The sequence below is a fragment of the Hypanus sabinus genome, chromosome 4 (genome assembly GCF_030144855.1).
Source record: "Hypanus sabinus isolate sHypSab1 chromosome 4, sHypSab1.hap1, whole genome shotgun sequence".
Classification (NCBI taxonomy): domain Eukaryota; kingdom Metazoa; phylum Chordata; class Chondrichthyes; order Myliobatiformes; family Dasyatidae; genus Hypanus; species Hypanus sabinus.
The window spans coordinates 48633035-48656631 of NC_082709.1; the positions used below are offsets into that span (position 1 = coordinate 48633035).

The 23597-nt window shown below is 39.7% G+C and overlaps 3 protein-coding genes across 4 annotated transcripts; all 3 read right to left on the minus strand.

The window, feature by feature from the left end:
* Nucleotides 1–492: 492 nt before the first annotated feature.
* Nucleotides 493–5180, minus strand: LOC132392100 (gamma-crystallin S-1-like). Its single transcript, XM_059965950.1, has 4 exons — nt 4986–5180; nt 2781–2840; nt 1768–2010; nt 493–768 (listed from the first exon to the last, which is right to left on the minus strand). The coding sequence occupies exons 1-4, from the start codon at nt 5178–5180 to the stop codon at nt 493–495; spliced, it is 774 nt and encodes a 257-aa protein (XP_059821933.1).
* Nucleotides 5181–7611: 2431 nt separating this feature from the next.
* Nucleotides 7612–11485, minus strand: LOC132392737 (gamma-crystallin S-1-like). Of its 2 annotated transcripts, none has more exons than XM_059967036.1 (3): nt 11471–11485; nt 8981–9227; nt 7612–7880 (listed from the first exon to the last, which is right to left on the minus strand). In XM_059967036.1, the coding sequence occupies exons 1-3, from the start codon at nt 11483–11485 to the stop codon at nt 7612–7614; spliced, it is 531 nt and encodes a 176-aa protein (XP_059823019.1). The 2 variants fall into 2 exon arrangements, with proteins under 2 accessions (XP_059823019.1, XP_059823017.1); XM_059967034.1 differs by lacking the exon at nt 11471–11485 and adding an exon at nt 11371–11388.
* A 4053-nt stretch (nt 11486–15538) lies between these two features.
* LOC132392101 (gamma-crystallin S-1-like) lies at nt 15539–17832 on the minus strand. The gene is made up of 3 exons (XM_059965951.1): nt 17791–17832; nt 16784–17026; nt 15539–15814 (listed from the first exon to the last, which is right to left on the minus strand). Exons 1-3 carry the CDS (start codon nt 17830–17832, stop codon nt 15539–15541), a joined length of 561 nt encoding a protein of 186 aa, XP_059821934.1.
* Nucleotides 17833–23597: the final 5765 nt, after the last annotated feature.

Here is a 23597-nt window from a genome sequence, read left to right on the forward strand (position 1 = left end):
CAGCAGATTTCTGTCCATGTTTTCTTGTTGTTTACACAGGTAACAACTTTGGTAAAATTCATCATGTTTTGTGAAAGTGCTGCATTCTGTGCTGTTTGACTCCATGTCTCTATTTATATTGTTTATACTTTTCTGAAGTCATTTCACTAAACCATCAGATAGATATTTGTGTTCATTAAATTCGCCAGAAATAAATTCAGAAATGGAGCTCAAAGCCTCACACAGAACAGAATAACGCAAGAGGCAAAGAACTACTTTCAATTCAGTTTATATTTTTCAGCCTCCTATGAAGCATCATAATGTTATCCGTTAACTGGAACCTACTGTAATAAAATAATCTAATGTGGTCCTTAAATTATTATTACTGTTCTACTGTGAATTTCCAGTGGAATCAGGGTAAATGAATCAAATGACCTGATAGTCTCATCAAAGGTATTTTATTACCTCCATAAATATTTCAACAAGATAAATCAGATTTTTCAATAACGACTTTTAGAAGTCCCTCATGCGCCTGAAGGACCCAACAGTTGAGCTGTAGCCGCCCCAGTCACTGTATCTCCTGTATTCCCCGGGTCTCAGGAAGTACTGTTGGCCTCTGTAGTTGGGATGTTCATAGAAGATCCAGTAACCATCCATCACCTGACAGGAGTGGATGTCACGGCAACGGAAATGATCGTAGACAGAGGGACTGTCGTCCATGAATTCCATCATTTGCCCTGCAAAGTCAGGCCTCTCGTAAATCCTCATCCTGTAGTTTCCACCTCGGTACTGGAGTAGGAGAAACACACTTTTAATAATGTTGTTTTGTAGAGCCTTCAATGATTGTATACTACACCTGAACACCAATTCATAAACTGGACATTGACTTCAATGGAAAATGAAGTCAGATGCAAATTGATCATTTCACTATCTGCCCCAATAACTGGGTTTGCTGCTGGTTCTAACATACGTCAAAGGAAAGCAAAGGGGAAAATATGAGAAATTCTGCATATAAACAGTAGAGCACATGACACGTCCTTTGGCCCATAATATTGTGCCCAACCAATTAAATTTGGAAATTTAAATTTAGCTGGCTATTTAAATTTAACCTAAACAGATCCTTCCTACTTAAACACTGTCCATATCCTTCGACTTCCCTCAAATTCATGTGACTAAACATCTCTTATAAGTTACTAATGTATCTGCATGCAACATCATCCCAGGCTGCACATTTCAGGCATTCTGTGTAAAAAATAGTTTGCTCCTCACATCTCCTTTGAACTTCTACTATCTCACCCTAAATGCACGTCCTCTGGTATTAGATAATTTCACCATCTGTCTACTCTAACTATGACTTTCATAAACTTATAAACTCCTCTCAAACTCTGCCACTCCAGAGAAAACTGCAATACACCAGATGGTGAGAAAAGACATGAAGATTTTGGTCAAAGTCTCAGCAATCTCTCACAATAAGCTGGTATATATTAATGCTCATTAAGAGATCCAATATTACCTCTTCCTTCACATTGAAATGCCCTAACATATTAATAAACCTGGGCATATTTAATATCCATTATGCATTTCTACACAAAATCTCCATCTTCAGAGATGAACTGCAAAGGATCAAATTCCCTAAAAAAATTTGAACTTACATACTACTTCCTCCTTCATCTCAAAATGCCCAAGCATTTGAATAAACTCGTCCATTAGGCACTTGATAGGCCAATTCCCCATTTTCAGAGCCAAACAGAAAAAAGTCAAATGCCCTGAAAAAACATTGAAACTTACATATGGGTAACTGCGACAGGACCTGATTGTGTCATTCAATCCCATCCAGCGTTGGTAGTCAGGATAATCTCCCCTGCTCAGGACATACTGGTATCCCATGTAGTTGGGTCTCTCGTACAACACCCACCAGTCACTCTCAACACGGATGGAGTTACAGCGGCTGAAGTAAGGGGAGAGGTCGCCACAGTCGGAGCTGCACTCATAGTGCCGACCCTGGAAGTTCCTGTCCTCGTAGAAGATGATCTGTGGGAAGAAACATATCTGTGTTAATAGTTGCTCAGGTGTTCATGGAGAATTCTCATTTAGTTCATTTACTGAGTAGTCCTTGCCTTTCCCATTTTGAACACAGTGAGTCTGGTAACCAACTGAGTGTTTCACTGCCGAACACAAGTTGGTATTTATATGTAGGGTCGAAAGGCCTCACTAGGCAGTTTCCTGTTATTCTGCTGACACAACATTAAACATCAGCAAAATGCAGCAAAATCCTTTTTTCCATTTATTGTAGAAAAACAACAGAAAGACATTTGTTGCATTGTGGATTCTTTCTGTTGTGCTTTCTTATCATTTAAATTGTTGTTTAAACCAAACAGTTCAGGAACATTCACAGCTACATATCACCCAAGTCCTTTCAATTTTGTCAAAGTAGTATTTTGGTTCTCTTTCCCAAACTGCCTAAGTTAAAGCCATACTTTATTAAACTGACGAACATCTTTTGAAAATCCATCTATATAGCTTCTGCTACACAGTACTGATCAGCCACTTCTATTTTTCCTTCAGCCAATTCAGCTAGATGTCTCAAGCATGATTTGTCATCAGTAATATCTGCTGCCTCTCCCATCATAACCCACTTGATCCTCCAAGTGAGAGTTAATGTTGCCTTTTGCAGTGGTTCCCTGCAGTTTTCTCACCTCCAACATTCATTATGTTTGCTCCACTTCTCTTGTTGAACAGTCCAAGCCTTCCACTCTCCTGTCATTGAAGAACTGTACACATACACTCAGCATTTCAATTACCTCCACATTCTGGATTTCCTCGCCATCCTTGTGATATCCCATTCCTTTCAATTCATTTTTCTGATGTCAAAAAGATCAATCAATCAATAATTGCCTCTGATGAGCTGGTTGTTTATAAATGCAATCACATAGGAGTGTCACCACAAAATCATTCAGCGATTTCCCCAAATGGAAACACCTGATGAGTCACTAGGTCAGAAATCTGCTGAGGGCCAGATCAGAGACATTCATGTCTGGCAACCAAGAAAGTTAACAGAGTTCCAAGTACAATCTCCGGAAAGCCATCTCACGACTGAAGTGGCATTTCTGGGCTAAACTCAGACCAGTGAAGGGTGCTCAACAGCTGTGGCAGTGCTTGAATACTGTCACTTACTACAAAGTGAAATCAAGCAGCAGGGCTTCACTTCCAGATTAGCCCAATGACGTATTCTCACTTTGACCATCAAAATAAGGAAGAGCCATCCCGAAGTCCCCCAATTCGTGATGACCCTGTGTGTTTAGCCTTTGAAGCCAACATGAGAGGCTGAACCCATGGAAATTATCTGGCCCAGATGTGACACCTGGCCAAGTACTAAATACCTGAGCTGATCAACTGGCTGGGTGTTCCATGAGATATTCAACCTCTTGCTTCAGCAGTCTGAGGTATCTATGTGCTTCAAGCAGGCTTCAATTATACTAGTGTTTAAGAAGAACATGGTAACCTGCCTCAATGACCATCATAAAGTAGCACTAACATCCACAGTGATGAAGTGTTTTGAGTTGTTGATTATGAAGCATATCAACACCAGTCTGGGAAGCGACTTGGATCTGCTCCAATTGGTCTTTCAGAACAAAAGATCCATGATTGATTCTGATCCATTGGGTTTTCACTCAATTCTGGAACATCTGGACAGCAAAGATGCATTCATCAGGATGCTCCTTATTGACTACAGCTCAGCATTCAATACTATCATCCCCTCAAAACTAATCAATAAGCTCCTAGACCTTGGCCTCAATATCTCCTTGTGTAATTGCATACTTGGTTTCCTCATTTGCAGATCCCATTCATTTTGAATTGGCAACAAATTCTCTTCCGCAATCTCCGTCATCAGAGGTGCACCACAAGGCTGTGTGTGCAGACCCGCTGCAATACTCGATTGCAAAGATTCAACTTAACATCTGAGACTCTGACAAATTCCTGTAGATTGAATGGAAACACCAATATCCTTGAGTGTGAGATCCGACAAAAAGTAGTGGATACAGGCCAGTCCATCATGGTACAGACCTCTTCACCGATGAGCACATCTACACAGAGCTCTGTCGCAGGACAGTAGCATCATCATCAGAGACCACACCACCCAAGTCATGCTCTCTTCTCACTGCTGCTCTCACAAAGAAGGAACAGGAGCCTCAGAACTGACACCCCCAAGTTTAGGAACAGGTATTAATCCTCAAGCATCGGGCTCTGTAACCACCAAACTGTTCCCACAACCTATGGACTCACTTTCAAGGACTCTTCATCTCACCTTCTCGATATTTAATGATTATTTATTAAACATTACTTTGTTTTCTCAGCTCAAGCTGGTAAAACCTGAGGTACAGGAATCACCAAGCACTATCATTTCTCAATTGCTGCGAACTTCCGGATTATTCTAGTGGTGTTTAGTATTAACATCATAGATATTGCCGTCTCGCTGAAATCGTTTAATACAACTCCGTGGTGACCTTGCGATGATACCAATTGTAGATAATATCAGTGGGAAAATGTACAAACTGTTGATGATCCATAAGCATTCAATTTCCTCTTTTAATTCAGCAAGTTTCTGTTTTTTTTCACTTATTGATTTCTGTATGTTATGTGTATTTGTAATACCCATATCTGCTAAGTAAGCTCTTCTAGCTTGTTTATCTTGCACTATTATATCTGGACTGTTATTATGGATTGTCCTTCTGGTAATAACAAATTGGTCAAAATATAATTTTTCAACCTCTGACTCCGAAACTGGAATAGATTTGATTTATAGTAAGGTATGGTGTCTTTTATATTTTGGTGAATAATGTTTGCTACTTGATTTTGCTTGTGTAAGTTATCAGATTGAGTTAAATTGCTGCAGGATCCTGTAACATGTTCGATTGTTAGGTTTCTCTTGGCATTTTCTGCTTTTACTGTCTTGAATTTGTTGGTCTTTTATCATGTAGTTTTGTTAATTTTTTTGAGTTAACTACCTGGTCCTGTATTGTCACAAGGAATCCTTCCAGTTCTGCAAAGAGGTCTCCAACACAGAGCCAGGCATTTGGTGCTTCCTTGTTGGCATCTGGTCTGCTCAGACCATGGGATGTCTTCCATGGAGCATCAGGCTCTTCCTTTGCATAACTTTCTCTTCTATAGTGATCATTTCTTAATTTATCTGGGTTGTGCATTCATTTGAGTTTACCTGTGTGTTCTTCTTATCAGAATTACATATGCTCAAATGGAATGCTGAATCCTGTTCTCATTGATGAACTATATCCTAAGAAGTTTTATTCCATCTGTTGTGTAAATTTTTTACATCTGATATTCTTCTTCCTCCTTCAGTCCTAGGCAGTGTTAGTCTAAGTGCGCTCAAATGCACATAGAGTTTTCTAAAATTTCTTAATCTTCTTTGTAAACTATCTAGATTTGATTTACACCAAGATATTATGCCAAACAATACATTAATATGGCTGCAGCGAAAGTGTTCATTGTCTTTGATATATTTTACTATTGACCTCTAAAGGATTTTCTTAAGTCTGAAGAAAATTTTATCAAATGTTTCATTTTATTTCACTATGATCTGTTCTCTTTGCTTGTTGATAGTCCAAATACTTACATATTTCATATTTATCCATTGGTGGTATTGTATCCTGCAGCTCTTCTCTGTATTCTATTAGCTCTATTGAATGTTTATGTTTAATGTGCTGCATTAATCTAGTCCAAAGCTCATGTTTCTATCTTTTGAAAATAGTTCTACTATTTGAATTAATTGTTTTAAATTTACTGATGAAGGAGTGTATAATTTCAAATTGTCCATGTATAGAAGCTGTATCAAGGTGCAATTCGTTTGGTTGTTTCTGATTCTATACCATATTTTCACCCAATTCAGTAAATTAGAGCTGGACAAAAGTATAGTTGACTTACAGAGTGACCCTGGAAAATGCCTCACTTTATTTTGATAACAGTGGTTGTATTTTTTTCAGCTACTAATAGATAAGGTGATTGTAGTACCCAAATACTTCATAAGATGCTGAAGGATTTTCACAAACATTGGTTGTAGTTTACATATATTAAGAATTTCTATTAACCATGAGAGTAGGACAGAATCAAAAGCTTTTTGGTAGTCCAGCTAACAACATAAAAGATTTCTGAATTTCCTCCAGGCTTGATTTACAATTACGGAATCTATTACCAATTGTTCTTTACGTCCATTCGTACCCTGACAGCATCCTTTCTGCTCTTCTGTAAGGCTATAGTGGTTATCTAAGTTAGTGGCAATCAGTTGAGATGCTTATGAATTTGTAAACAGTTTGCAAACAAACAATAGGACAATATTTTGATGGGTGATTTATGATTTCCCCTTTATGTAAGAGGTAAGTTTTAACTTCAGATTTAAGTAAACCATTGATGTGTGTTAATAGGTATGGATGAAGGTAAGCAAATTTTTATACCAATAATTATGAATATTATCACTGGCAGTATTTTTCCAGTTGTAGGTATTTTTATAACTGCATTTAACATATCCATTTTAACTTCAGGTGTTTGCGTATCTTCAATCATCTGAGTTTGGCTTGGAGGCAACTTCCAGGTGGCGGAGTTTCCAGTTTCCATGCTGTTGCTGCCCTTGTCCTTTTCACTGGTGGTTTTTGAGAGTTTGGAAGGTTCTTTCCAAGGAGTATTAGGGTCATGGAGTTATACACCACAGTGACAGGCCCTTCAGCCCAACTCAGCCATGTTGACCAATTTGTTCACCTTTGCTAATCCTATTTGCCTGCATTGATGCAGATTTGCAATCCATGTACCTGTCTAAATGTCACTTAAACATTGAAATTGTCACAGTATTAACAAATTCCTCTGATAGATTGTTCCATATATCCACAATGCTCTGTGTGAAAAATGAGCTCTTCAGGTCTTCTTTTCCCTCTCTCGTCCTAAACTACGCCCTCTAATATTATACTCCTCTACAACGTGCAACCCTCCGCCTTATCCAGGCATCTCAAGATTTTACAGATCTGTGTCATACATCAGTTTCATTCACTCTGGGGAAATCTTTATGTTTACCGTGGTTACTTACTTCACGTAAAACTCCCATGGTTTTTGTGTATTTCACGATTATCTGGAGAAGACAAACATCAGAGTTGGACTGCATACTTTAAAAACAAGATGAATCTTTGAAGCTTAGAAAACTGCTGTCTTCTGTGCTGTCTAACTCCATGTCTCAATTTATGTTGTTTATACTTTTGTGACGACATTTAACAAAACCATCAGAATCATGGAAATCATAAAGATAGATAGCTGTACCCACTAAATTCACAGGAAGCAAATTTAGAAATGGAGTTAATGCCACACAATGGACATAATAAAACAAGAGGAGAAGAAAAACTTCTCTTTCCATTTATGTTTTTTAGCCTCCAATGAATCATCACAATGTTATCTGTTAACTGGAACCGACTCAGGCAAAATGATTTAATGTGGACCTCAGATTATAATTACTGTTTTACAGTGATTTCCAGTGGAATCAGGGTAAATGAATTAAATGAGCTGATCGTGTCATCAAAGGTATTTTATTGCCTCCATAAGTATTTCAACAAGATAAAATCAGATTTTCAAGAGTGACTTTCAGAAGTCCCTCATGCGCCTGAAGGACCCAACCATTGAGTTGTAGCCGCCCCAGTCACTGTATTTCCTGTATTCCCCGGGTCTCAGGAAGTACTGTCGGCCTCTGTAGTTGGGTTGTTCATAGAAGATCCAGTAACCATCCATCACATGACAGGAGTGGATGTCACGGTAACGGAAACGATCGTAGACAGAGGGACAGTCCTCCATGAATTCCATCATCTGCCCCTCAAAGTCAGGCCTTTCATAAATCTTCATTTTGTAGGTCCCCCCTCGGTACTGGAATAGATTTAAAAAAGCAGTTTTACTCATGATGTTTGACAGATCATTCACTCATTGTACACGACATCTGAACATCAATTCATAAACTGAACACTGACTTCAACGGGAGTTAAAGTCAGATGCAAATTGATCATTTCACTTACTACCTGTCTTAAAGATGCCTCCAACTGGCATTGCTGCTGGTTCTAACATAAGGTAAAGGAAAACTCAGGGAAAAATATGAGAAATTCTGCATTTAGAACATGAAGAGAGAACAGTAGACCATAGGAACAAGCCATTTGGCCTACAAAGTTGTGCAAAACCAACTAAATTAGTAAATCTAAATTTAGATGGCTATTTAAGTTAAACAGCCAACTCAGTTAATCCCTTCTGCTTAAACAATGTCCATACCCTTTCACTTCCCTCACATTCATGTGTGTAACTAAACATCTCTCAAAACCCTCTAATGCGTTGGTCTCTGACGCCAGCCCGGGCAGTGCTTTCCAGGTACCCATCACTCTGTGTGAGAACTTGCTACTCACATCTCCTTTGAACTTACACCACTCACCTTATATGCATGCTCTCTGGTATGAGATATTTTAACTCTGGGAAAAAGATCCTGTTTGTTTACTCTATCTATACCCCTCATAATCTTACAAAACTCTGTCAGGCCTCCCCTTAGCCTCCACCACTCCATAGAAAGTAACTCAAGCTTGCCCAACCTCTTGTTATAGTACATGCCATCTAAACTGGGCAGCGTCCTGAAAAGCCTCCTCTGCACCCTCTCCAAACTCTTGATATCATTCCTGTAACAGTGTGACCAAAACTGCATGCAATAATCCAGATGGTTAGAAAAGACGTAAAGATTTTGGTCAATATTCCAGTTATCCAATGTCTTGCCTCTCTCAATAACCTGAGGTACATTTCATGAGGCCCTGAAGACATATCCACCTGAATGGTCTTTAAGAGACTCAACACTGTCTCCTCATTTACATTGAAATACCAGACCCTATTAATGTACTTGGACATATTTGATACCCATTAGGTACTTGTTGGGCAAATGCTCCATTTTCAGGACCAAACAGCAAAATATCTGAACAAAAATTGAAACTTACATATGGGTAACTGTGACAGGACTTGACACAGTCATTGAATCCCATCCAGCGCTGGTAGTCAGGATACTCTCCCCTTCTCAGGACGTACTGGTATCCCATGTAGTTGGGTTTCTCGTACACCACCCACCAGTCACTCTCAACACGGATGGAGTTACAGCGGCTGAAGTAAGAGGAGAGGTCGGCACAGTCGGAGCTGCACTCATAGTGCCGACCCTGGAAGTTCCTGTCCTCGTAGAAGATGATCTGTGGGAAGAAGCATATCTGTGTTAATAGTTGCTCAGGTGTTCATGGAGAATTCTCATTTAGTTCATTTACTGAGTAGTCCTTGCCTTTCCCATTTTCAACACAGTGAGTCTGGTAGCCAGCTGAGTGTTTCACTGCTGAACACAAGCTGGTATTTATATGCAGGTAGAAAGGCCTCACTAGACAGTTTCCTGTTGTTCTGATGACACAACATTAAACATCAGCAAAATGTGACAAAATCCTTTATTCATTTGTTGTAGAAAAACAACAGAAAGACATTAGTTGCATCGTGGATTCTTTCAGTTGTGCTTTCTTATCATTTTAATTGTTTCAATCATATAGTTCGGGAACAATCACAGCTACATTTCGCCGAGGTCCTTTCACCTAGGTCAAAGTAGAATGTTGAATCACTTTCACAAACTGCCTAAATTGAGGAGATATCTTATTAAACTGACAAACATGTTTGAAAACTCCATTTGTATAGTTTCTGCTACACAACACTGATCAGCCACCTCTGTTCTTTCATCAGTGAATTCAGCCAGATGAGTTAAACGTGTTTCACCTTCAATAATCTCTGCTGCCTGTCCCTTCATAACCCCCTTTATCCTTGTTTCACAGTGGTTCCTTGTAGTTTTCCCACCTCTGACGTTCATTATGTTTGCTCCACTTCTCTTGTTGAACACGTTGAACAGTCCAAGCCTTCCACTCTCCTGTCACTGAAGAACTGTACACATACACTCAGCATTTCAACTACCTCCTCATTCTGGATTTCCTCACCATCCTTGTGATATCCCATTTTTGTTCACTTTTCTGATGTGAAAAAGGTCAATAAACCTATAATTGCCTCAGATAAGCAGATAATTTATAAAAAACAGTCTCAGACGAGTGTGCCTCTACAAAATCATTCAGAGATTTCCGCAAATAGAAGCGCTGGATAATCCACAGGATTGACAATCTGCTGAGGGCCAAATCAGAGACATTCATGTCTGGCAACCAAGAAAGTTACAGGTGTTCCAAGTACAATTTCTGGAAAGATGTCTCACAAGCAAAATGGCAATTCTGGGCTAAACTCAAACCAATGAAAGATGCTTAACAGCTGTGCTGTGCTTGAATACAAATTGAAATCAGCAACAGGGCTTCACTTCCTGATGAGTTCAAAGTCTTCTATGCTCATTTCATCCATCAATGTATGGAAGAACAATCATGAACTCCCTCAAGTCCTGACAACCCTGTGATTTCAGTGTCAGAGGCAAATGTGGGAGCATCCTTCAGGACGGTGAGGCCAAGGAAATTACCTGGCCCAGAAGGGGCTCCTGGCCAAGTACTGAAAACCTGTGCTAATGAACTGGCTAGAGTGTTCCACCAATTATACCAGTGCCTAAGAAGAACTTGATAACTTGCCTCAATGATTATCATCCAGTAGCACTTACATCCACTGTGATGAAGTGTTTTGAGTGCTCATCATGAAACATTTCAATTTCTGCCAGTTAGTTTGGATTGGCAACAAATTCTCCTGCGCAATCACCCTTATGACAGGTGCACCTCGAGCCTGTGTACCTAGCCCCCTGCAATACTTGATGCAAAGATTCAGCTTGACATCTGAGACTCTTACAAATTTCTATAGATCGACTGGTTGCATCATGGCCTGGTATGGAAACACCAATATCCTTGAACATAAAATCCTGCAAAAAGTAGTGGATATGAGCCAGTCCAACACAGGTAAAGCCTTCCCCACCAATGAGCACATCTACACAGAGCTGTCACAGAAAAGCAGCATCCATGATCAGAGACCTTCCACCACCCATGTCATGCTCTCTTCTTACTGATGTTCTCTGGAAGAAGGTACAGGAGCCTCAAGATTCACACCACCATGTTTAGGAACAGTTATTAATCCTGAAGCATCAGGTTCTTGAATCACATGGGATAACATCACTTGTCACATCTCTGAAATGCTCCACAATCTATGGACTCACTCTCAAGGACACTTCATCTCACGTTCTTGAAGTTTATTGCTTATTTATTAAATACTACTTTTTTTTTTTAGCTCAAGCTGGATACAGGAATAGCTATGCACACTCATTTCTTAATAGCTATGAACTTCCGCACTATTCTAGTGGTGCTTAGTATTGTGGCTTTCTGGAACTTTCATAGATATTGTCATCTATCCCTAATTGTTTGATGCAATTCTGTAGTGACTTTGGGATGTACCAATTGTAGATATTACAAATGGGATAACGTATAACCTGTTCAAGGTCCATAGCTGTTCAATTTCCTCTTTTCAGCATATTTCTGGTGTTTTATTGATTTCTGTAGGTTATGTGTGTTTGGAATATCTACATCTGGTAAGCAAGTTCTTCTAGCTTGTTTATCCTGTATTATTATGTCTGGACAGTTACTCTAGATTGTCCTAGTGGTAATCACAAATTGATCAGCATATCGTTTGACAAACTCTGACGCTAAAACTGGATAAAACCAGATTTATAGCAAGGTATGCTGCCTTTTATGAGTTTGTACTCCAACGCAAGATTTCGGTGAATTATATTTGCCTCTTGATTGTGTCTGTGTAATTAATCAGATAGAGTTAAACTGCTGCAGGATCCTATAATTTGTTAGATTGTTTCTGATTTCTCTTGGCATTTTCTGCATTTATTGTCTTGAATTTGTTGGTTTTTTATGTATTTTTGTTAATTTTTTGTGTTAACCTCACCTAGTCCTGCATTTCCACAAGGAATCCTTCTGTTTCTGTGAAGAAGTCTCCAACTCAGAGTCAGGCATTAAACGCTTCCTTGTTGACATCTAGTTTGCTCATATTATGGAGAGGTCTTCCATGGAGCGTCATGCTGTTTCATTGGTTAAATTTCTCTTCTATGATGATAATTCCTTCATTTATCTGGGTTATGCATTTATTTAAGTTAATTTGTGTGTACTTTTAAGAATTACATATGCTCGCATGAAATGCTGGATCCTGTTTACATTGATGAAACTATATCCTTAGAAGTTTTAACTGACTATTGTGTAAACTTTTTACGTCTGTTATTCCTTTCTCTCCTTAGTGTGTTCAAGTGTCGATAATGCTTTCTAAAATTTCTCATTTCAATTCTTATTCAATACATTAATATGGCTGTAGCGAAAGTGTTTATTACCCTTGTTATATTTTACTACTGATCTCTGTTTGAAGGATTTTCTTAAGCCTTGAAACAAATTCTGCTGAATATTTTGTAATGTTCTGTTTTCTTTGCTAGTTGCTATCCCAAATGCTTACATATTTCATGTTTCTCCATCGGTTGCATTGCATCCTGCTGCTCTGTTTTATATTCTATTAGCTCTATTGCACCTTTCTTTATGTTTAACATTCTGCACTTATTAGTCCAAAGTACATGTTTATATCATTCGAAAATAGTTCTACCTTTTGAATTAATTGCTTTAGCTTTACTAATGAAGGGGTATATAATTTCAAACTGTCCATGTATAGGAGTGTCAAGGTGCAATTCATTTGGTTGTTTCTAATTAGAAACCTTATTTTCATCAGATTCAGCAAATTAGAGAGTGGGTTTAACGCTGGGCAAAAACCTAGTGGGCTTACAGAGTCAAGCTGGAAAATGCCTCGCATTATTTTGATAAGAGTGGCAATTGTTTTCTGGTTGTTAAAAGATAGTACACCATTACTTGATCAGATGTTGAAAGAAGTTCACAAGTATTGGGTGTAGTTTATATATTTTAAGAACTTCTATTAAACGTGAGTGTGAGACAGAATCAAATGTTTTTGGTAGTCTCAATAACAACATGGAAGTTTTCTGCATTCCCTCCAAGCTTGACTTGGAAACACAGAATGTATTAACACTTTGCATCCTTTCATGCCCTTACAGCATCCTCTCTGCTCTCTTTGAGTACATAGTGGTTATCTAAGTGAGTGGAAATTAGTTGTGAGATGCATGATGAGACAATTTGTATATACTTTGTCAACAAGTAATAGGACAATATTTTGATGGATCATTTGTGATTTGTCCTTTAGGTAAGAGATCAGAAGTAACTTCTGTCAAAAATTCGGACACCTTTTCAGGATATCAAGAAAATTGTGAACATATGTTAATAGGTACAAATAAAGGCAAGTACATTTTTTATACCAATGTTTATGAGTATTATCACTACTGGTATTTTTCCAGTTGTGGTTGTATTTATAACCACTTTAAGCATATCCAATGTAACTTCAGGTATTTTCATATCTTCAATTGAGTGAGTGTGGCTTGGAGGCAACTTCCAGATGAAAGTGTTTCCATGCCGTTGCTGCCCTTGTCCTTTTTGCTGGTGGTGGTTGAGAGTTCGGAAGGTTCTCTCCAAGCAGCAATAGGGTCATGGAGTTATACAGCACAGTGACAGGCCCTTCAGCCCAACTCAGGCATGTTGACCAATTTGTAAACCAGTGCAGGTACCATTTGCCAGCAATGGTGCATATCTGCAATCCACACACCTGTCTAAATGCCTTTTAAACTTTGAAATTGTACCAACCTTTACAAATTCCTCTGGTAACCTGTTTCATACATGCTCTGTGTAAAGAATGTGCTCCTCAGGCCCCCTCCTTCCCCTCATATCATAAATCAACTCAAATTGCATCCTTCACAATGCAGACGCACACAGAATCAGAGATAGGTTGAAAGTATCCAGCAGGTTTCTGTCCAGGTCACCCTGTTGTTTACACCAATCTCAACTCTGGGAGAATTCATCATGTTTTGTAAACGTAAAAATAAAATTGGTCAAATGTTTTAAATATTCAGGTCAAGGAAGCATCAGTGAACAACAATTCCTCAGGAGACATCTTAAAAATACCCAGTCTTTTCAATTATTTCACTTTCTTGACATCTTCTGTGTGTTCTTTTTATCTTCATTGCATTACAGAAATTGCCTGTGACATGCAGTTTGGAATTCAATCGAATGATCTGGCTCTCAGCTGTGTCCGGAGAGGACCGAGAGCGTGAGCTGCCTCATCAAGAGATCTGGAGAAAGAATCACAAAGAGGACCAAAAGCACAAGCAGCCTCATAGAAAAGACCAAAGATGGGGCACGTGTGTTCACAAGCAACTTTATTTTGAACCATCCAGGAAGATTGAAGCATCAAGGCAAATGCGGAGGTCAGGGTTTGCACCCCACAGGGTCGACAGAGGTCAGTAGCTAGATCAGTGGCACTCGAACCCAGCGTTGCAGTCGTTCTTCACAGAAAGACTGAGCTCGTGTGGCCACTCTCCTCAAATGCTTGAGAGAGGATGTTTTAATATTCTGAGATTTATGCGATTGTTGGACCGTATGTTATATTGGTCTCCTTCAGTTTTCAGTTTTCTTTCCTTTTGCCTACTGGCAAACAGTCAATATTTTACTTCTTCTGAGAGGAAGCAGTTGGCATTTGAGTTGGGTACTGATATTCTTGTTGGAGATTTTCTGTGTGGGCAATCTGTTAGTTTTTTGTGAGTGAGAGAGTTTGAGGGTTTTCATGTTATCGTCACTGATTTTTTGCAAGGGTTGGAGATGGGGTTTTGATGTTATTGTCACTGTTTTTCTGTGAGGGAGGGTGTCAAAGGTTTGATGTCATTGTCACTGTTTTTTTTTTGCAAGGGCTGGGATTGGGGGTTTGCAGTTTTTGATGCTCCAACTGCAATTTTTCATGTGGCCGATCTGTTAGTTCTTTGTGCAAGAGAGAGGCTGCGGGGTTTTGGGTTTGCACTATTGTTTTTTGTCTTTCTCATGTTGTATGGAGAGAGTTGATATCTTTTCCTTCAACATGACCTTCTTTGGTATTTCATGGCTATCTGGAGAAGATGAATATCAGAGTTGTATTGTGCAACCATACTTCAACAAGTACTTCATACTTCAACTTCAACTTCATACTTTCATACTTCAAAGGTTGAACCTTTGAAGCTTTGAAAGGCGCTGCTTCCTGTGTTGGTCCAGTCCGAGTCATTTAACTAAACCATTAGAATCATGAAATTCAGAAAGATAGATGTTTGAACTCATTTAATTCACTGGAAATAAGTTCAGAAATGGAGCACAATGTCACACAACGGACACAAAGGCAAAGAACAACTTTCTATTCAGTTTAGATTTTTCAGCCTCCGATGAATCATCATAATGTTATCTGTTAACTGGAACCAACTCAGGCAAAATAATTATGATTATGACCTCAGATTATGATTTCTGTTATACTGGGACTTTCAGTGGAATCAGGGTAAGTGAAGCAAATGAGCTGATCATGTCATTAAAGATATTTTATTGCCTCCATAAATATTTCAACCAAGGCAAAATCAGATTTTCAACAGCAACTTTTAGAAGTCCCTCATGCGCCTGAAGGACCCGATCATTGAGTTGTAGCCGCCCCAGTCACTGTATCTCCTGTATTCCCCGGGTCTCAGGAAGTACTGTCGGCCTCTGTAGTTGGGTTGTTCATAGAAGATCCAGTAACCATCCATCACCTGACAGGAGTGGATATCACGGTAACGGAAATGATCATAGACAGAGGGACAGTCATCCATGAATTCCATCATCTGCCCTCCAAAGTCAGGCCTCTCATAAATCCTCGTCCTGTAGTTTCCACCTCGGTACTGGAATAGGAAACACAGAATTTTAGCAGTGATCTTTTGTAGATCATTCACTCATTATACACTACATTTGAGCACTATTTTACAGTCTGGACATTGAGTTAAATGGGAAGTAAAGTCAGATGTAATTTGATCATTTCATTAATTATCTGCCTCAATTGCTGCTGGTTCAAAGGAAGTTAAAGAAGAAGACTATAAAAATAAATGCGACAAATTCTGCATTTAGAGCATAAAACATAGAGCAGCAGACTCTTTGGCCCTCACTAAATTAGAAAATTTAAAGTTCGTTGGCTATTTAAATTAAACAGACAACTAAACTAATTCCTTCTGCTTAAACAGCATCCATATCCTTCCATCTCCCTCACATTCATGAGCTTATCCAAACAGCTATTAAAAGTCCCAAATGTATCTTCCTCTATCATCATTCCGAGCAGTGTATTCCAGGCACCCGCTTCTCTCTGTATAAAAAACTTGCCCCTCACATCTCCTTTGAACTCACACCCTCTCACGTTATATGTATGTCCTCTGGTATGAGATATTTCAAATCTGGGAAAAAAAGATGCTGTCTGTCTACTCTAACGATGCCTCTCATAAATATCTATCAGATATCCCTCTGAAACTCCACCAACACAAGTTTTTCTGATCTCTCGTTATAGCGCAATCTCTCTAATCCAGGCAGCATTCTGATAAGCCTCTTCTGCGATAAGCCTTTCCAATGTCTCACCATCATTCATACAACAGTGAGAACAAAACTGTATGCAATACTCCAGATGTGTAGAAAAGATGTAGAGACTTATCCATCTTATTGCTCTTTAAGAGACTCAACACTACTTCCTATTTCACATCGAAATACCTGAGCATGTTAATACGCACAGGCATATTTGAAACCCATTAGGCACTTTCTGGGAAATTCTCCATCTGTAGAGACAAACTGCAAAAGATCAAATGCCCTGAAAAACATTTGGAACTTACATATGGGTAACTGCGACAGGACCTGATTGTGTCATTGAATCCCATCCAGCGCTGGTAGTCAGGATACTCTCCCCTGCTCAGGACATACTGGTATCCCATGTAGTTGGGTCTCTCGTACAACACCCACCAGTCACTCTCAACACGGATGGAGTTACAGCGGCTGAAGTAAGGGGAGAGGTCGGCACAGTCAGAGCTGCACTCATAGTGCCGACCCTGGAAGTTCCTCTCCTCGTAGAAGATGATCTGTGGGAAGAAACATATCTGTGTTAATAGTTGCTCAGGTGTTCATGGAGAATTTTCATTTAGTTCATTTACTGAGTAGCCCTTGCCTTTCCCATTTTGAACACAGTGAGTCTGGTAACCAACTGAGTGTTTCACTGCTGAACACAAGCTGGTATTTATATGCAGGGTCGAAAAGCCTCACTAGGCAGTTTCTTGTTATTCTGCTGACACATTAAACATCAGCAAATGGCAGCAAAATCCCTTTTTTCACTTAACAAAAAGCAACCAAAAAGACACTTGTTGCATTGTGGATTCTTTCAGTTGTGCTTTCTTATCATTACAATTGTTGTTTCAACCAAACAGTTCAGGAACATTCACAGCTACATTTCACCCAGGTCCATTCACAAATGTCAAAGTAGTATTTTGGTTCTCTTTCGCAAACTGCCTACTCAAGGGCATACCTTATTCAAATGAGAAACATCTTTTGGGAATCCATCTATACAAGTTCTTCTACACAACACTGCTCAGCTGCCTCCATTCTTCCATCAGTAACTTCAGCCAGATGAGTCAAACATGATTTGTCTTCAATAATTACTTCTGCCTCTCCCTTCATAACCCATTTGATTCTCCAAGTGAGAGTTAATATTGCCTTTTGCAGTGGTTCCCTGTAGTTTTCCCACCTCCAGCATTCATTATGTTTGCTCCACTTCTCTTGTTGAACAGCCAAGGCCTTCCACTCTCCTGTCATTGAAGAATTGTACACATACACTCAGGATTTCAATTACCTCCTCTTTCTGGATTTCCTCACCATCCTTGTGATATTCCATTCCTTTTAGTTCATTTTTCTGATGTGAAAAAGGTCAATACTGTAAATCAATAACTGCCTCTGATGGGCCAGTGGTCTCAGACAAGTGTGTCTCTACAAAATCATTCAGAGATTTCCCCATATAGAAGCATTGGATGATTTATATCTGCCGTCTGCTGAGAACCAGATCATAGACATTCACGTCTGGCAAGCAAGAAAGTTGCATAGAAACAACATAGGTAGGAAAAGGGAGGAGGTCCTGAAAACAGACTACAGGGAGTTAGGAAGGAAGTTGAGAAGCAGCACCTCCAAGGTAATAATCTCCGGATTATTGCCTGTGCCATGTGACAGTGAGTATAGGAATAGAGCGAGGTGGAAGATAAATGCATGGCTGAGAGTTTGAAACGGAGGGCAAGGTTTCAGATTTCTGGATCATTGGGACCTCTTTTGGGGCAGGTGTGACCTGTACAATAAGGAGGGTTGCACTTGAATCTGAGGGGGACCAATATCCTGGCAGGGATGTTTGCTAAGGCTACTGGGGAGAGTTTAAACCCAGAATTGCTGGGGTTGGGAACCAAACTGAAGAGACAAAGGAAGGGATGGTTGGCTCACAAATAAAGAAAGCTTGTAGGCAGTGTGAGAGGGAAGATAGGCAGGTGATAGAGAAGGGGTGTTCTCAGACTGATGGTTTGAGATGTTAATGCAAGGAGTATTATAAACAAAGTGGATGAGCTTAGAGCATGGAACAGTACTTGGAGCTATAATGTTGTGGCCATTACAGAGACTTGGATGGCTCAGGGACAGGAATGGTTAATTCAAGTGCCGGGTTTTAGATGTTTCAGAAAGGACAAGAAGGAAGGCAGAAGAGGTGGGCATGACACTGTTGATCAGAGATAGTGTCACTGCTGCAGAAAAGGTGGGCGTCATGGAGGGATTGTCTATGGAGTCTCTGTGGGTGGAAGTTAGAAATAGGAATGGGTCAATATTTTTTGAAGATGTGACTAAACACATTGATGAAGGTGCAGCAGTAGATGTAGTGTATATGGATTTCAGCAAGGCATTTGATAAGGTACTCCATGCAAGGCTTATTGAGAAAGTAAGGAGGCATGGGATCCAAGGGGACATTGCTTGGGATCCAGAAATGGCTTGCCCACAGCAGGCAAAGAATGGTTATAGATGGGTCATATTCTGCATGGAAGTTGGTGACCAGTGGTGTGCCTCAGGGATCTGTTTTGGGATCATTTCTCATCATGAGTTTTCACTATGGAAAAGGACCTTGGTGATTGTAGGAATGACTTACAGCAGACTGAAAAGCTTAAGCATAAAGAAATTAAGAAAGAGGATGTGCTGGAGCTTTTGGAAATCTTCAAGTTGGATAGGTCACCAGGACTGGATGAGATGCACCCCAGGCTACTGTGGAAGCTGAGGGAGGAGATTGTTGAGCCTCTGACAATGCTCTTTGCATCATCAATGGGGACAGGAGAGGTTCCGGAGGATTGGTGGGTTGCAGATGTTGTTCTCTTATTCGAGAAAGGGAGTAGAGATAGCCCAGGAAATTATAGACCAGTGAGTCTTAATTCAGTGGTTGGTAAGCTGATGGAGAAATTCCTGAAAGGCAGGAGTTATGAACATTTGGAGAGGCATAATATGATTTGGAATAGTCAGCATGCTTTTGTCAAAGGCAGGTTGTGCCTTACGAGCCTGATTGAATTTTTTGAAGATGTGACTAAACACATTGATGAAGGTACAGCAGTAGATGTAGTGTATATGGATTTCAGCAAGGCATTTGATAAGGCACCCCATGCAAGGCTTATTGAGAAGGTAGGGAGGCATGGGATTCAAGGGGACATTACTTTGTGGATCCAGAACTGGCTTGCCTACAGAGGGCAAAGGGTGGTTGTAGATGGGTCATATTCTGCATGGAGGTTGGCGACCAGTGGTGTGCCTCAGGGATCTGATCTGGGACCCCTTCTCATTGTGAGTTTTATAAATGACCTGGATGAGGAAGTGGAGGGATGGGTTAGTAAATTTGCTGATGACCCAAAGGTTGGGGGTGTTGTGGATTGTGCGGAGGGCTGTCAGAGGTCACAGCAGGTCATTGATAGGATGCAAAACTGGGCTGAGAAGTGGCAAATGGAGTTCAACCCAGACAAGAGTGAGGTGGCTCATTTTGGTAGGTCAAATATGATGGCAGAATATGGTATTAATGGTGAGACTCTTGGTAGGATCAGAGGGAACTTGGGGTCCGTGTGCATAGGACACTCAAAGCTGCTGTGCAGTTTGGCTGTGTAGTTAAGAAGGCATACAGTGTATTGGCCTTCATCAACCATGGGATTGAGTTCAAGAGCTGAGAGGTAATGTCATAGATGTATAAGATCCGAGTCAGACCCCACTTGCAGTATTGTGCTCATTTCTGGTCACCTCACTACAGGAAGGATGTGGAAACTATAGAAAGGATGCAGAGAAAATTTACAAGGATGTTACCTAGATTGGGGAGAATAGGTTGAGTGAACTCAGCCTTTTCTCCTTGGAGAGATGAAGGATTGGAGGTGATCTGATAGAGATGTATAAGATGATGAGAGGCATTAGAGAGGCATGAGAAAAACAGAGGACTATGTGTAACCCTAAGAAATTTCTAAAGTAAGTACATGTTCGGTACAGTATTGTGGGCTGAAAGGCCTATATTGTGCTGTAGGTTTTCTATGTTATTATGTTCTATGCAAGAACTATCACAAACTGCCACAACTCCCAATAACCCTGTGTTTTCAGTCACTGAGGCCAACTTGACAGCATCCATCAGGAGGGTTAACCCATAGAGATCTTCTGGCCCAGATGGGGAACCTGGCCAGGTACTAAAAACCTGTGCTGATCAACTGGCTGGGTGTTCACTGAAATATTTAACCACTCTCTTCAGCAGTCTGCAATGCCCATCTACTTCAAGCAGGATTCAATTATGCAGTTGTCTAAGAAGGACATGGTAACCTGCCTCAATGACCATCATCCAGTAGCACCTACATCGAGAATGATGAAGTGTTTTGAGTGATTGATTATGAAACATTCTTGTTACTGCCTGAGATGTGATTTGGATCTGTTGTAATTTGTCTTTCGAATTAACAGTTCCACAGCACATTCCAGTCCATTGGCTTTCTACTTACTGTTGGAACATCTGGACAGCAAAGATACATATATCAGAATGCTCTGCATTGACTACAGCTCATCATTCAATACTATCCTTCCCTCAAAATAATTCAATAAATTTCAAGACCTTGGCCTCAAAACCTCCTTGAGTCATTGGATACTCAGGTTGCCCTCAGTCAGTTGGTTTGGTGTTCTATGTGCTCTATTGCACCTTTCTTTATCTTTAATGTTCTGCACTTATCTAGTCCAAAGTACATTTTCACATTTTTCAAAGATTGTTCTACTATCTGAATTAATTGCTTTAGCTTTAATGATGAAGGAGTGTATGATTTCAAATTGCCCATGTATAGAACGTGTGTCATGGTGCAATTAATTTGGTTGTTTCAGATTTGATGTCCTATTTTCATCCATTTCACTAAATTAGAGAGTGGGTTTAAAGCTAGGCAAAACCATAGTTGGCTTATAGAGTTGCCCTGGAAAATACCTCATTTTATTTTGATAATGGTGGTTCTTTTTCAGTTGTTAATAGATAGGGTGATTATAATACATCAATGCTTCATCAGATGTTTAAAAAATTTCACAAGTATTGGGTGTAGTTTACATATTTTAAGAACTTCTATTAACTATCAGTGTGGGACAGAATCAAATGCTCTTTGTTATCACAACATCTGTGTTTCTCTTGTTTTGATTTAGAATTACAGAATATACCATCAGTTGTTCTTTACATCCTTTTGAATCATTACAGTATCCTCCCTGCTCTTCAGTAAGTAGTTATCTAAGTGAGTGGTAATTACTTGTGGGATGCATATGATTTTGTACATCATTTGTAACCAAGCAATAGAACAATATTTTGATGGCTCGTTTGTGTTTTCTTCTTTAGCTAAGACACATGTTGTAACTTCTGTCAAAATTTCAGGCATTTTTTTCAGGATTATTAAGAAAATTCTTGACATCTTTTAATAGGCATAAATAAAGGCAAGTACATTTTTTATTCCAATAATTATGAATATCATCACTGTTGGTACTTTTCCAGTTGTGATTAATTTTTATAGCTTCTTTTAACATACCCAATGTAACTTTAAGTGTTCCTATGTCTTCAATTGAATGAGTGTGGCTTGGAGGCAACTTCAAGCTGGAGGTGCTTCCATGCTGTTGCTGCCCTTGACATTTTCGCTGGTTAGCATGAGGGTTTGAAATGTTCTCTCCAAGGAGAATTAGGGTCATGAAGGTATATAGCACAGTAACAGGTCCTTCAGCCAAACTCAACCATGTTGTCCAATTTGCTCACCAGTGCAGGTTTCACTTCCATGCATTGGTGCATATTTGCAATCCATGTACCTGTCTAAATATCTGTGAAGCTTTGAAATTGTACCAACCTTTACAAATTCCTCTGGGAGCTTGTTCCATATACCCACTACACTCTGTGTGAAAAGCTAGCTCCTCATGTCCCTCTGTTTCCTTTCATCCTGAGTCACCTCAAATTCCATCCTTCACAATGCTGAACCACACAGAATCATTGATATGTTCAAACCCTCCAGCAGATTTCTGTCCATGTCATCTTGTTGGTTACTCTAGTTTCAAATTTGGTAAAATTCATCATGTTTTGTAAAAGTAAAAATTAAAATTTGTAGAATTTTTTGTAAATCTCCTGGTCAAGATGGTACCAGCAAATAATTCCTCAGGTGACATCTTCCAAATTACCAACTTCTTCAATTATTTCACCTTCTCAACTTCTTCTGCTTGCTCTTTTTGTCTTTTTTTTTGTGTTACAGAAATTGCCTGTGACATGCAGTTTGGAATTTAGTCGAATCATCTGGTGCTCTGCTGCATCTGGAGAGGACTGAAAGCATGAGCTGCCTGGTCAAGAAGACCAGAGCCAGGATCCAAAAGAGGACCAAGAGCACATGAAGCTCCAAGTAATCGACCAAGGATAAGGCATATTTATCAGTGACTCCATTTTGAACCATGAGGAAGTTTGAGGCATCAAGGTGAACGCAGAGGAGGTTACTGAATGCTCTCCATAGAGGCCACAGAGCAAATGTTGGTCATTAGCTGGGTCAGGGAGCATTCGGACCCAGCATTGCTGTCACTATTCACAGAAGGACTGATTCTGTGCAGCTGCTCTCTTCAAATGCTGAAGGCAAGTTTTTCTCAATATTCTGAAATTTATATGATTATTGGATTGTATGTTATATTGGTCTCCTTCAGCTTTCAGTGTTTTCTTTCTTGTTTCTGATTGGCAGACAGTCAATATTTTAATTTTTCTGAGAGGAAGCTGTTGGAATTTGGGGTCTTGTTGGTGTTTTTCTGTGTGGGTGATCTATCTTTCTCTGTATCAGAGTGGTTGAGGGATTTGATGTTATGGTCACGGATTTTTTTGCAAGGGAGAGGGTTGGGGATTTGATTTGATTTTATTGTCACTGCTTTTTTTCTGTGAGGAAAGGTGTTAGTGGTTTGATGCTATTGTCACAGTTTTTATGTGCAAGGTGGGCTTTCTGTTAGTTTCTGTGCAAGGGAGGGGGTGGGGGTTTGTTACTTATTGTTTTTTCCTCAGTGGGGGAAGTTAATGTATTTTCCTTCTACAAGACCCCTGATTTTTCTCAATTTTCTATCTGTCTGGGGAAGACAAATATCAAAGTTGGTATTGTG